The 13,454-nt window shown below is 37.2% G+C and overlaps 2 protein-coding genes across 3 annotated transcripts in view; both read right to left on the bottom strand.

The window, feature by feature from the left end:
• Positions 1–196: 196 nt before the first annotated feature.
• On the bottom strand, positions 197–3,571 carry LOC126366999 (protein odr-4 homolog). The gene is made up of 7 exons (XM_050010347.1): positions 3,357–3,571; positions 3,038–3,233; positions 2,556–2,902; positions 2,042–2,221; positions 1,482–1,689; positions 1,018–1,194; positions 197–692 (listed from the first exon to the last, which is right to left on the bottom strand). The coding sequence occupies exons 1-7, from the start codon at positions 3,450–3,452 to the stop codon at positions 505–507; spliced, it is 1,392 nt and encodes a 463-aa protein (XP_049866304.1). The 5' UTR covers positions 3,453–3,571; the 3' UTR covers positions 197–504.
• Positions 3,572–4,825: 1,254 nt separating this feature from the next.
• LOC126366880 (nuclear migration protein nudC) overlaps positions 4,826–13,454 on the bottom strand; it is a 37,102-nt gene continuing 28,473 nt past the window's right edge. For both annotated transcript variants that reach the window (XM_050010216.1, XM_050010215.1), the window contains 4 exons: positions 7,282–7,470; positions 6,075–6,147; positions 5,388–5,517; positions 4,826–5,177 (listed from right to left, as the gene is read on the bottom strand). In XM_050010216.1, the coding sequence (XP_049866173.1) occupies positions 5,126–5,177; positions 5,388–5,517; positions 6,075–6,147; positions 7,282–7,470 (444 nt within the window). In that variant the 3' untranslated portion in view covers positions 4,826–5,125. The remainder of the gene's footprint in view (positions 5,178–5,387; positions 5,518–6,074; positions 6,148–7,281; positions 7,471–13,454) is intronic.

Raw genomic sequence — 13,454 nt, 5'->3', positions numbered from 1 at the left:
GGATTTTCATACTGCATTCTAAACAAATTTCGACAAATGTAGATTAATTAACATTATAGAACCGTTAAAGATAACGAGAAATATCAAGTCAGGTTTCAAGGCACGTTCTAAACAACTGAAACACAAAAATGGTTCACGTCGATCCCGATAGATCGCGTTATAAGTACTTATCTAATATCATAATCAAAAAATGTCATAAAAAGTTACTAGTTATTTATTTAAAAAGCCACATTTTACACAGCATCATTTGTACATAAATATAATCATCACCATAATATGTAAGATATATGTAATTCTTTATATACTAAGTGAATTTAGGTTATAGAACAGCTAATAAAAGCAATAATAAATAAGTGTTTTCATTGTATTCATTACGATATTATCATCTTAGTAATCATAAAACTGATAATTCAATCTGAATTCATCAAAAATCGAACATTTTCGAGATAAAAACACAACCTTGCTTATTTTTCTGTGTTGATATTGGACAGTCTTTCTAAAATGTTAGGGTTTGAAGATTTTGCCGATGACTTCGGCTATTGTGTCGTAGTAGTGAATGATGATGGAAATGACCAATACTAGCATGGCGAAGCAGATTCCGGTAATGTACATAAACTGGCTCGCTTCCTGCGGGGTCGCCAGCAGTTCTTCGCTGCTCGCATCCCGGTCTAAGGCGTCGAACTCTGACGTATCTGTACAAAGAAGAATAATAATGGTATAAAATAAAATAGAAGTAAATATGGACTTTAGAATGCGATTAACATTTTCGTCAAGGTCATTACTGGAGTTTATAATAAAGCTTAGTAACATATGCTTACCTGTATATGACCTTTTTTATTTACCTCTTACCATTGAGTTAATAAAATTTTCATTAACAAATACAGCTTTAACAAACTTAAAACTTATTTTTTATTTGTCTTCTGACTGATCTAATAATTGTCGACTTTTCTTGCTTCTATACGAATTTATTATACATATGTATAGGTACGGATACAACGAACCGTGAATTCTTTTTACCTGCAGGGGTTTCCACATCACATATTACATCCGACTCTGTGATTTTCAAGTCGAGTAGCTCCCGAACTGAGAGAAGAGCTTCGGCCGGCGCTTCTCCAGGGAACAAATAGTCACATAGATATAGTGACCCAACTGGTACCAACACTCGACGAGGAGGCTCATTGAAGCATATTTTTTCTGTAAACAAATCGAGTTAATGCATAATTATGTTCGTAAAATAAACTAAATTTACGCCCGAATCTCAAACACTAATAATATTGCGAATATTACAGAATCATTCACTGGTTATAACATAATCTAATGAATATTTAAAGAAAAGCATTAGTTTGCTAAATATAACAACAATCAAGTCCACTAAGACATATAGTCGTAAGTAACATACTCGTAACAAACAAACAATTATTATAAGTACTGATAATGTACCTAATTTGATATATAAATATTTTTTTTAATCATGTTATTACCTTCAGGCAACAAATTGTCGTCAATCAAAGCATCACAGTGCATGGTAAACCTTGAAGCCAGCGACCGTATGATGTCTTCCTTCACAGCCGCAATGGCTTCTTTGACTGTGGCTTTTGGGTACATGAATACACTTGATGACACAACTCCACTGAAGTGTATGCTGCCATCACATTCCATATATTCTACGGTTTCTGGTAATGAATTTTCCTAGAAAAAAAAAAACATGATTATGAAAAACGTTTTGTCATCAGTCCAAATCTACTAAATTGTTCCGAAATTAAGATATTATGCTGTTATGTCTAAATGCAGATAACTGTTAATTAGGTAATTCGATCAACTGTTTTGTTCTGTATTGCACATAACATAACATATAGGACACATACAGGTAAATAGCACGCAAAATAGGCCATGTTAGAGTCAAAATGCGAAAAACAGAGCCCTAGTACATAACATTACAAAACATATGGTAATTCAAATTATTACAATCTACTGCAGTATTAGATTCCTTTAACAGTTTAGGTAAATTCATTATTTTACAAATAAGCTAATGATTACTTACAAAAGGCACAAACAAAGACACATGCATGGATTTTGGAGTTTCTGACTCCACAAACTTAGCATTGGTTTTGGTCTTTTTCTTCTTGTTCAATGACTCTAATGCTTCTGAACCATCTTTTAACTCTCCATCTACAAACATCACACTTGATTCTATGGTCTTGTATGCAGACTCTAGGATTTGCTGCAAAAATACAGAAGAAAAAAAAAATTATAAGTAAATTTTATTTTGCACACATTTACAAGGAGAAAACTCAAACTAAGCTCACAAATCTCAAAATGGCAAAGGCCAACAGAAGAGTTGATATTATTATATTATTAGATGACAAAATGTTTTACTTAAACATAGACAAGCCTACCCTTCAATTCATCTGAGGGGGTATGGAGTATACTCCAAGACACTGCTCTGCTGTGGGTTAGTGGAGGGTGGAAAATGGTTTAATGAAAGATAATAATTAAGGTAACTAACAAATAATAACAAAGGCAAAAAAATATTTTTTAGACAGATATTTGATTACCTGAAACTGTTGTTTAACAGATATACCACTCTTCTTCACAACCACAGGATAAACTTCATCAAACTCATAATAACAGTCGAGCCGTTGCCATTGTTGTGGTTTTGGCATAAACTTCCAATCCACCGGTTTTATGGCTGTTGTGCTTGACCCAACTTCTACACTCTTACATGTTAGAACTTTTGTGTTAGTGGACATGTGAAGCACCAGACGTTCATTCATATGCGGGCAATTCCCATACATGTATGGATTTGATCCTAAAGATTTGTGTGTGTAGTTTAACACAGACTTCACTTTACTGAAGAGGTTTGGATCTTCAAAGATGTCTTCATCACTTGTTATAAAAATACCTGATTACAGAAAAAATCTTTTTAAATATTATATGATTGAGTTGTACACTTAAAGTTACCTATGTAAAACATACAATCTTAAGGAACACTTGTCTACATAACAAAACACGCGTATTTCACCATCGAAAGCCTTACCTTGGACGAACATGCCACCCGGTAACATTCTCGTGACATGTTTCGCGTGGTCAGCCACCCAAGCCTCGGAGACTCCTAACAAACTCCGTAAAGACTCTTGTTTTTCTGAGCCAAAACTTGATTCCGAAGCAGCATCGGTACCTTTTTCTTCAGGAGTGCGCGCTAAATGAATCACACTTTCTCTAGCTTCTATAGTCTGAAATGTTTTTAAAATATTGTGATTTATTATTTACCGTTATATATCCCTTATCAAAGTTTACTCATATTACTTTGTTGGATAAACTACATCATTTAGATAATTAAGTTAACCGACACTTACCTGACCTAAAATCAATCCCACAACAAAAGTTTCCTGTGACGCGTATTGCTCAAGGTATTGAAGACAATATTCCGGTGAATATACTGTTCTAACCATTTTGTCTGTTTTCGTATTATTTTACCTGAAATAAACTTGAAAACACAAAATATTTTGCACTCAATATGTTCGATTCTTTCGACGTAAGAAATATATTTTCTTCGCACGATTCCGACTACTTCTAGTAAAGCAAGTGAGATAACGAATCCAATAATGAGTGCCACATCGAGCTCTTTCTATTATACTGATGAATGAAATTTTGTTGTCAAAACAATGTACGTCAAAATGACAGTGACGTTGGCAGTTTCAGAAATTCATTTTACGCAGTTTATTTTAGTGGTGAATTATAATTTTAACGCGATGTATATTATTTTTATACCAAATGTTATTTTAATTAACAAAATAAAATTAGAATTGGGAACTGTCATGTACACAATAATTCGTGCCCCCGCTTTCTCAGATTATTTTGAATGTAGACTTAGGGAAAGCCACATAGCCACATAAGGCCGGTAGAGGTCCACGTGGTATGCCGCCAGTGTTGCCAACTTAGTGGATTTTCCACTAGATCTGGTGGTTTAGACATGTGGTTCGGCGAAAAAATATTAGTTTTAGTGGCTAGTGGATTTTTTAGTGGATTAGAGTCCTTCCAGTTAGCGGTAAGTGACGAATTTAACCACTAACACAACCGAATATGGTTTATGAGTTACTTGAGCGAAAGAACCAATATAGTTTATTTATTAGTACATAATACATACAATAAGTTTCAGATTGAGTAAGATCAAGATGCCTAAGCCACAGTACACCCAAAAGTTTCGTGATTGTTGGTTACGTGACCCAGTTTTAAGGGATTGGTTGCAAATAGTCGAAAGCACTGGTGATCCAGTTGCTAAGTGCAAATTATATGGTATATTATTAAGGAATCATTATTAATAATAATTGAATAATTTACCCTGTCTCTAGCACGTCTTTACCTACGACGCGGCGCTAAAGAGGGGGAAAAACATCCCACGATCTGATTGCACTGATTCGGCTTTGGGTTGTCTAGTGATTCTATAGTCTCTGCTTACCCCGGTGGGAAGTAGGCGTGAGTTTATGTATGTATGTATGTATTTTATCTAGTGAAATTCTGGTGGTTCGAGAGACCGCTCAGTTTTAGTGGTTTCTGGTGGTTTGCACGGCCGCATTTGGTGGGCTGGTGAAAATAAAGTTGGCAACACTGTATGCACAATCACTATAATTCGACAGTGTTGCTGATCGATAGCCGGTTATCGCTAGCTTTGGTCGATAGTATAATAATATTGATGTTATTAATCAATAGTTCTGATAACTGTCGATCGATACTATCGAAGCTTACAAAAACAAAATTATCGGTGTTTCCGTGAGTTTCGATATTATCGATAGTATTGCACTCCGTCAATAATTAAACATCAGTGTATATTTAATAAAAAATATATTTATTTACGCAATCATAATTAGTACACAGAACTTAGATGTTAAAGCTGTGGTTAAAGTACTCTCCGTAAGTTACTAATTAAAATAACAAAAGTAGTAGTAGTAGCATTTCCATTCTATGATATTCGCACAAACATAATATCTGTATCCAGCGAAATCAACATTAGAATTGCTTATTGCCATACAATAAAGTAATCCATGCGTGCACCTAGACAAAATAAAAGACGCAAGTGTCGTTGAACTTAAAAGTTGACGTAATATTTCACAATAAATCTTATGTTTTAATTGAACTTGCACTTGGAGAAATCCATTTCCGGGTGTTGTTCCATGAACCTGTGAAGAATAGAAAGAAAAGTTGAATAATATTTTAGAATAAAGTTGCCTGCCAACTACTTCATGTTAAGTAACAGGGCTGCAGAATAAAGCGTATAAAAGGCAAGCAAAGAAGAAAAAACATGAGCATTCATCATTTTTGTAATTTTGTCTCCTAAATATTTATGTTTTTATAGAGACATTTTGATACGAGAAATGAAGTGAACATACTTTTTAAGAACATCCTGCTTCTTTTGTTCGTCGCTGGTAGGCAGGCCCATTTCTTTCTGTCTTTGATCGTACATCATCTTCTCGACTAGGCCGCGCGTCTCACCATCCAAGTCCGATAGTTTCGAAGGCTCTGTGAACATTACATAACAAATTAGTCGAAAAATGGTATCACTTACCATGGGACCTAAGGAGGCAGAGGTATTATTTTGCCACGTCGAGTTACTATGATTTATCCTGATCTATGGGTGCACCACATGGCAACACTCCAGTCCCATACATCATTCATAAATATGTACATAAACCCACGCCCCTAATCCCTAATAGGATGGGAAGTGCCACAAGTCACAAATAAGAGCCAGAAGAGACAGCCACTCTAAGATGGAGAAATGATGAACCACAAGGTGACAAGTGATCAGACTAGACCATCGCCCTGTTTACAACCCATTTAAGTATCTCAAAACTATTAAAACTTGGCTTGCCTTTTAAGGGGTTGGTCCACCTTTTGTGCCTATTTTTACATTTGAATTATAAGCTAGTAAGAACTCCACACAACATCTATTAGGACGAATACTAGGCGATTTATTTTATACATTATTTAGGTAAAATGTTACTATTACGACATTAGAGAATGACTTTGCGGTATAGTATGCGATAACAGGTAGTTACAAAACGTTGCTATGTTCTTACCTGGATTAATTTTCCTAGTAGATATTTCTGGGTCGGTAGTAACTAGCCTGCCCCACCAATTCATTTTGTTCACCTGTAAAGAGAAGGTACGATATTGAAGTCAGCTGCAAAATTGATCATTAACTGTGATTGGTAGCTACAGCTTTATTTACTATAATAATGGAAGCCGAAAATGTTTGGTTCCTAATTACAAATAAAGTGTTACAAGGCTATACCGAATAAATTGCTTTAAAGGAATGTGTGTACAGAGTCCATTTATGGATTTTAATTGGAGTTGTAATTCCAAAACGGGAGTGATTGCCGACGAAGTGTTTACTTAAAAAGCATTGATAAACACGTTCTTCTTCAATAGGAAAACAAGACAGTTTAATTGAGTTCGGTAAGAGGTATTCTGGCGAGTGGGTTGTGGGTCGAAGGACGACCAGACCATCCCTGGTCACCATCATCATTATCAACCGTACGACGCCCACTGCTGGGCATAGCCCTTCCTTAAGGATCTCCACGACGATCGGTCCTGCGCTGCCCGCATCTAGCGTTTTCCCGCGACATTCACCAGATCGTCGGTCCACCTTGTAGCGGCCCACTGAGCGTCGTCCGACACGTGGTCGCCATTCGAGAACCTTTCTGCCCCAGCGCCAATCGGTTCTCCTCGCTTTGTGTCCTGCCCACTGCCACTTCAGCTTGGCAATTCTCCGAGCTATGTCGGTGACTTTACTGATACCATCCCTGGTATCAGGATTTATATTGTGCCGCTAGAGGCCCCCGACAGGATTCTTGTAACGATTACTTATTTACTTACGTAAATAGTAACCGGGGTCAACGTCCATCGAAGTGCCTAGCAAAGCAAATGATGAAGCAGACCCATCGTAAGTATCGTAAGTAGTCTTCTTATATCGTATGGGTTTGAAGGTGGATGACTAACCTCAGTATTATTGAGCCGCTAAAGCCCCTGCCATGAATCATGTAAAGACTAGATAAGATACATCAACCTACTTCTTCAACGGCTTCATGTGCCTACCGAAGCACGGATCATCTTACTTTCGGGCAATTATGTGATAGGACTGTAATGTTCTAACCAAAATTGAGATCACGACATGATTTTTGTGACTTGTCTCTATCGGGATTCGAACCCGGGAGGTATTGTGAGCCCAATGCTCAACCACTAGACCACAGAAGCTGTTAATAAACAGTAGAACCATCTAAATACCTTTTCTAAGTTAACAAGTAGGGTCCGCCCGTCCTGCAGCACCCAGGTGGACTCCTCAATCTTGACGTCGGCATCGAGGTCACCGTCGATGATGGGCGGCTGGCCCTTGATGCCCACTTTGAGGTGTCGCTTGCTGATTACCACGTTCAGGTCGCGTGGTCGGAGAACTTGACGCAGCGGCACTCGCAACTGAGGAGCAAATTATAAATGTGAGTGTTGATCAATTTGATCATTATTACGACGATCATCATCTCCTTAGCATTATCCCGTTTCTTCTCACAGGGTGCGCTTACCTAACCTAAAGATTTGAGCGGTCCGGCTTTTTACAGAAGTGACTGCTTGTTTGACCTTCCAACCCGCGAAGGGTAAATAAACCAGCCCAATACAGGTTAGGTCACGTACCTCCGAAACTGCATTTCTCGGGAATGTCTTCCACGTGAGACGTGATAATTTATGATCCAATTATGAACTCGAAAAAAAAATTCGGCTGTCATTGGTTTAGGCCTATATAGATAGTGTTCATAACTTCAAACATTTAGCTCTAGACAACGACGGCACATCCCGAACACTTCCTCCAAAAAAATTATTTTTATCGCGTAAAAGCGAGGAAGGCACAATCCGCGTGCACTCCTTCTTACTCCCTAGCGGTTTACGACAATCGAATAAAAGAAATACATAGAGGGGGTGAGGTATTCCTAGCTATTAGCTTGGCGCCCTATATGCATGGGTGCGGGGCAGAAAGTTACCCTTCTATACACAGCCTTATTCTGTATTCTCTGGCGACGGTGCCGCTCGCCGCACCACCCGTACGCATTGAGCTTAAATTACTTAAGTAAAGACCTGGTTAAACATCGATTAGGGACAAGCGTAGTCAAGTCATCAAAATTATCTTACATCTGAAGGAATTTAGGACGCTATTTCGCGGTGATACGTCTTCTTACTTATACAACGAACACAAAACTTGAATACATTATGGAATTGACCAAACGAATTGATTAATAGCGAGGCGCTAAATAACTTGAATTCCTTCAAAAACCCAGTATCTGGACACTGGTGAAATAAAAAAGTCACACATTCATCTTTAATGAACCGTTTTTTCCAGTCATTAAGTGTGCCCCGCTTATAAACAAAAATAAAACTATGAGGTTTGTATCCGTATGACAGTACATTGATCTCACAACGGAATGACAAGATATTCAAATAAAGCCTAGAAAAACCTGTATCACCTTCAACACACACAGTGGGTTTGTGCAAAGAATATCCTAGTAGACTAATCCAACCTTGATTATCTATTGATGAACTAGTTACATGCGTCATATGTAACATTTTCATTTAGAAATGAAAGGGTTGTCGTTGTAGGAAGTCCAAGAATGAATAATCAAATTGACATTTGCAACAATTACTAGTACTTACGCACACTGTGCTACCGAGGAATATGTTTTTAAAACAACAACTTTCATATCATGAAGACAATTTAAAGGTTAACAGTTTTATTTTCTTTTCATATATCTACACAACAGCAAAATTGCGAATTAATCGATTTTCTTTCATTACATTTAACGTCAAGCTTTGAACGATACTCTGCCTTGAAACTGTATGATTGTGGATAACTGCCGTTCGTATCCTACCAATCATCAACATTATTTATACATGGTTGACTCGATTCATATATTTATTCATAAAGGTAAAGTAAGAACCAGGCACAAGCACTGATGTCAACGACTGCTGTGCGTTACGAAACAACTAGAGTAAGTTTATAAGCTTACAAATTACACAAAAAAGCAAATGAATAATAATTATGCATAAAAACAATGAACTCTCTCACTATTGTGCATAATGAGCTTTGAGAAAACTGACAAGTTTCTAACAATTTGATAGCGATTTGAATGTAGATTACATTAATGACTATAATTTATTTATGAGTTGGCAATGTCCGTTGTTGGTGTCCGAGAGGGAGACAGTACAAGGTGTAGGTCGCGGCCTGACATCATAATGACATGCAGTGAATACGGAATGACCGAGTGTAAAACAACAATTATGTTTCACAAGAGGACCGCGGCAAGAACGCGAGCGACCACGCAGGCGTGATGGCCTCGCATTCCTCGCAAGGACGAGCATCAATAAGTAGGTATATACCCGCTGTCCGCGTCCGCGCAACCGAACTGTTATAGGTAAACTCTGTGAATCATTAACATGACGAATTCCCGTATAATGACCCCTCTTTCAGCTTTATGACTATGAGAAACGATTACTACAGATATGGTTCGGACCGCAATGAGTCTGAAGAAAATTCATTAAGTGCAATTAAATAAAAATCGACACGACGAATGCAAAATTTACTATAAAGTAACTAGTTGATGCTATAAGTACTATTGGCTATGATAAGTATCATTTAACGCGGAAAAGGTATTACGCAAAAAAATGCAATAACAAAACGGCATAATAGTGATCAAATATCAAAACATAGATGATGGCCCTTTACCAATAAGATCATCTATAAGAGGGAATAAACACTACGTTTTACTTAAGTAATATAAGTATTTGGTCTGCGTATAAAATTAATATAATGCTGCCTACTCGTTCGGTACAACTTCATAATAAAACATACAAATGATATAATAAACAAACATACCCAGATTGGCCGAATAAGTGGGTAGTCTCTGTATGTATTACATAATAGAACCTTGACCATAAAGGTATTCAGATAACGCGATAAACGTAAAAGTAAAATCTGCAATGACACATAATTAATCAGTTAGCATTAGTCTATTAATATCACCCAAATAAACAACATAATTTAATATGACCATGATCATTATTCAGATATGCAAAGATGATGTGCATAATAAAATGATTAAGCGTACTCTTATACAATACGTCGGGGTTCAATGTTAAATATTAGAAAAATGTGTAAAAATTATAATCCGAACATATAGAAAGACGCATCCAATAATAAATTCGCAGTTGTTTAAGTTACCTTGATAGTTTATTAAATGTACATTTTCAACCACTAGTGGAGACTAAATAATGACGGCGCTAAGTTTTAATAATGACATGGTGTTGATGATATAATTACCAACATTCCAAATAGTAGGTACCTATAGCCATGCGTGCGGTTATAAAATTAAGTAAGCCTTCAATCTTTTGTTAGTCTTACGAATTATTTCTTATAAAAACCTTGTGGTAGCCACGCTCAATAGCGTGGTGTTATAATACCTTCACACGATTAAGGCGATTACGGCCCCGTTCTAATGGAAGCTGGAGACGCCGCTGCCGTCGCCGGCGCAGGGTTATATCACCGCGATCGGGAGCGTCCGCAGCCGACTTCTAATTCGAGGGTCATCACGTAGCGCAGTGGCATTTTAACTAGCAAGGAAAGTTCACGCGCATGACATTCGATCTATCATGATACAGATCATTTGGCGCTTATCTGTTACCATTTAACTTTATAAATACGATGAAGGCATCGAGCTTTGTTTACTTAAACTTTTGTTGATTTTATTTTTGTTTTGCTTTCATTAAGTGTTTATTCAAATTCAAATATTATCACATGCACAGATTCGATTCTCAGAATAGACGCTTTTTACGTGATAATCTTATTTGCGATTTCCTGTTAAAGATTGATCCGGTTTAATATGATTAAAGAGAAGATAAATACAAGGATGTGGCTGTATTATGACGTAAATTCCTTCATCTATTACACGCTTTGCGAATGTTTTGTAACTATAATTATATAGTGTAGCTTGACAAATTTTTAATCACTACGAATTATATGGGCGTGTAACATAACTTCACTGTTTTGTTTTTTACATGTGTGTCGAAGCCGTTTAGAGACCATGCGGAAGCATGTACAGTGCGTAAACGTGAATAGTTAAGATGATTTACATACTACCTACTGTATGCACGAACATAACATACGTCTACATATTTACTTAGTCATCCTTTGGCAATGTTACGTCAGAGCTACCTAAAACGCATTTAATATACCCCAAACATAAATATTATTAGACGATTATACTAAGTAAACCACTGAACTCCACTTTATGAGTTTGAATTCATGTTTGGCTCGTAGATAAGCAATATTTGTCTCCTATTACATGAGACTTAAACATAGCTGGCGAAGAGTGGATGTGTATACTATACATCTCTGGCCTACCCCTTTGGGATTCTCTGTGTGATGGTATTTCATGTATTAATTAAATAAAGTAAAAAATGCACAAGAAATAAAGTACGGTCACGAGTACTAATATGTACCTATACACTTTGAAACCATGTCACATTAACTTTTTTCACAAATTAAACCATCAGTCTCATTAAATGACAATTATGATAGTGCGACAGGGTTCTAAAGTGGGTACATGATATTGCTTATGACTGTACATAAAATCGGCAAATGGAGCGACAAAACGCTCAAGCACAATGAATCAGTATGAAGCTAAAAACCACGAAATAAGCACAAAAACTGTGTACCTAATATCATTGAACTCTTGACGACTTGTCCAATTTATTGTGGAAACGTCATGGTCATGACTGCAAGTCATTATTACTGTATACAAGTACGAGTACTACGTACATATAAGTCGAATAGCGACCATTAAGACTTCACATAATTAGGACCATTAAAGTTATTTACATAACATAATTTGATCACTGCAGCATCTGCTGCATTAATGCCTCAATCATAAATTTATTGGACACAAATTGCGGCTTTGGCGTCAGGTATTATTAGTAGTCATAATCCATTGGGGACAATAAGAGTTACACTGATTATTAAAACACAGATAATCGATCAAGAAGAATTTAATTTTGGGTTTTGTACCTCTTCAAGTGTTGCAGTCGGGTAAAATATGCTAAAAAACGTTATAGAGGGAACCTGTGGTGTAATCTTTCCATTTGTTGGCGATTCAGAAAGTATGTAATCGAGACGTGTTTAACGAACGTTTTCAACCACGGACCAACTTACTTTCGGACAATCAGGTGATCAATGTCCTAACGAAACTAGGGACAATTTAGTGATTTTTGTGATATGTCTCTACAGGGACCGAAACTGGGAATTCGGCCTGGACCACAGAGGCCGTTTACTATACAACCTGTACCTATATCTACTTCAGGTGGGTTGAGGACATTGTCTAGCTAATGCGGGCCCTATTCTATATTCTTGGCAGTTTTTTGTGGCTAGAGTGAATACCTAGTACATAAGTATTTAGCAGGTAAGCTACTTTGCCTTAAGCTGTACGAGATTGTGGTATACACGGTAACAATATACTGGGTGTTAGTGACATCGTAACGAATACTGAGAGGGATGATTCAGACCATGATTCTGAGTTAATATCTAGTGGAATTTTCCGTCGCAAAATTCATGTTTTTTTTTTAGTTTTTTTTAAATTATTTTCAATTCTATACTTTTGCGATGAAAAATTCCACTTGATATTAACTCAGAATTATCAGCTGAATCATCCCCCTCAGTATTCGTTACGATGTCACTTACACCCCACACAAGTACATACGGTAGCCATACAAGTAGGTATGGGTGTTAGTGACACCGTAACGAATACTGAGGGGGATGGTTCAGACCATGATTCTGAGTTGATATCAAGTGGAATTTTCAGTCTGAATATTCCTGAAAATTTTTGTGTTTTTTTATTTATTTTCAATTCCATACTTTTGCGACGGAAAATTCCACTTGATATCATCTCAGAATCATGGCCTCAATCACCCCTCAAAGTTTTCGTTACGATGTCACTAACACCCTGTATACATTTATGTTATCCAAACCAAATAACAAAGTCTACTGTTTTAAAACGCTACTGGTTTCAAAGTAAGTCTTTGGACTTATCAGCTGATCACACAGAAAGGCTGCATTTTATTCACATTTGAAACTGTAAATACGAGGCACAATCATCTGAGATAGCGTGTGTGAAAGCATGTTTATCTGATTTAGGAAGCCCGATTGCGGTAAAGCCCCAATGAGTTCAGCCTCCGAGTCCTGTAATGTAATGCGCATGCGCCAAGCGGCGTGTCCTCGCGCGCCGCCGCTTGCGCAACGCAGGGAGCGTCATGTCCCGACGCAGGTGGACAACGTGACATAGCTTCTGTATTGCTTCTTTAAGATTTTCCTGTAGACAAGAAGCAATCGAACTTCCATTGCCCATGCCATTTGGCGTGAGGACACC

The sequence above is a fragment of the Pectinophora gossypiella genome, chromosome 5 (genome assembly GCF_024362695.1).
Source record: "Pectinophora gossypiella chromosome 5, ilPecGoss1.1, whole genome shotgun sequence".
Taxonomy (NCBI): Eukaryota; Metazoa; Arthropoda; class Insecta; order Lepidoptera; family Gelechiidae; genus Pectinophora; species Pectinophora gossypiella.
Note: the sequence above shows the minus strand (reverse complement) of the source record. Positions and strands in the feature narration are given on the sequence as shown.

Bases quoted from the DNA above. Each gene is read 5' to 3' on its own strand.
- LOC126366999 (XM_050010347.1), bottom strand. From the start codon at position 3,452: ATGGTTAGAACAGTATATTCACCGGAATATTGTCTTCAATACCTTGAG. The intron at 2,903-3,037 runs GTAAGGCTTTCG...TTCTGTAATCAG, and splicing joins GGGTGGCATGTTCGTCCAAG to GTATTTTTATAACAAGTGAT. The intron at 2,222-2,555 runs GTAATCAAATAT...GTATTTTTGCAG, and splicing joins CTGTTAAACAACAGTTTCAG to CAAATCCTAGAGTCTGCATA.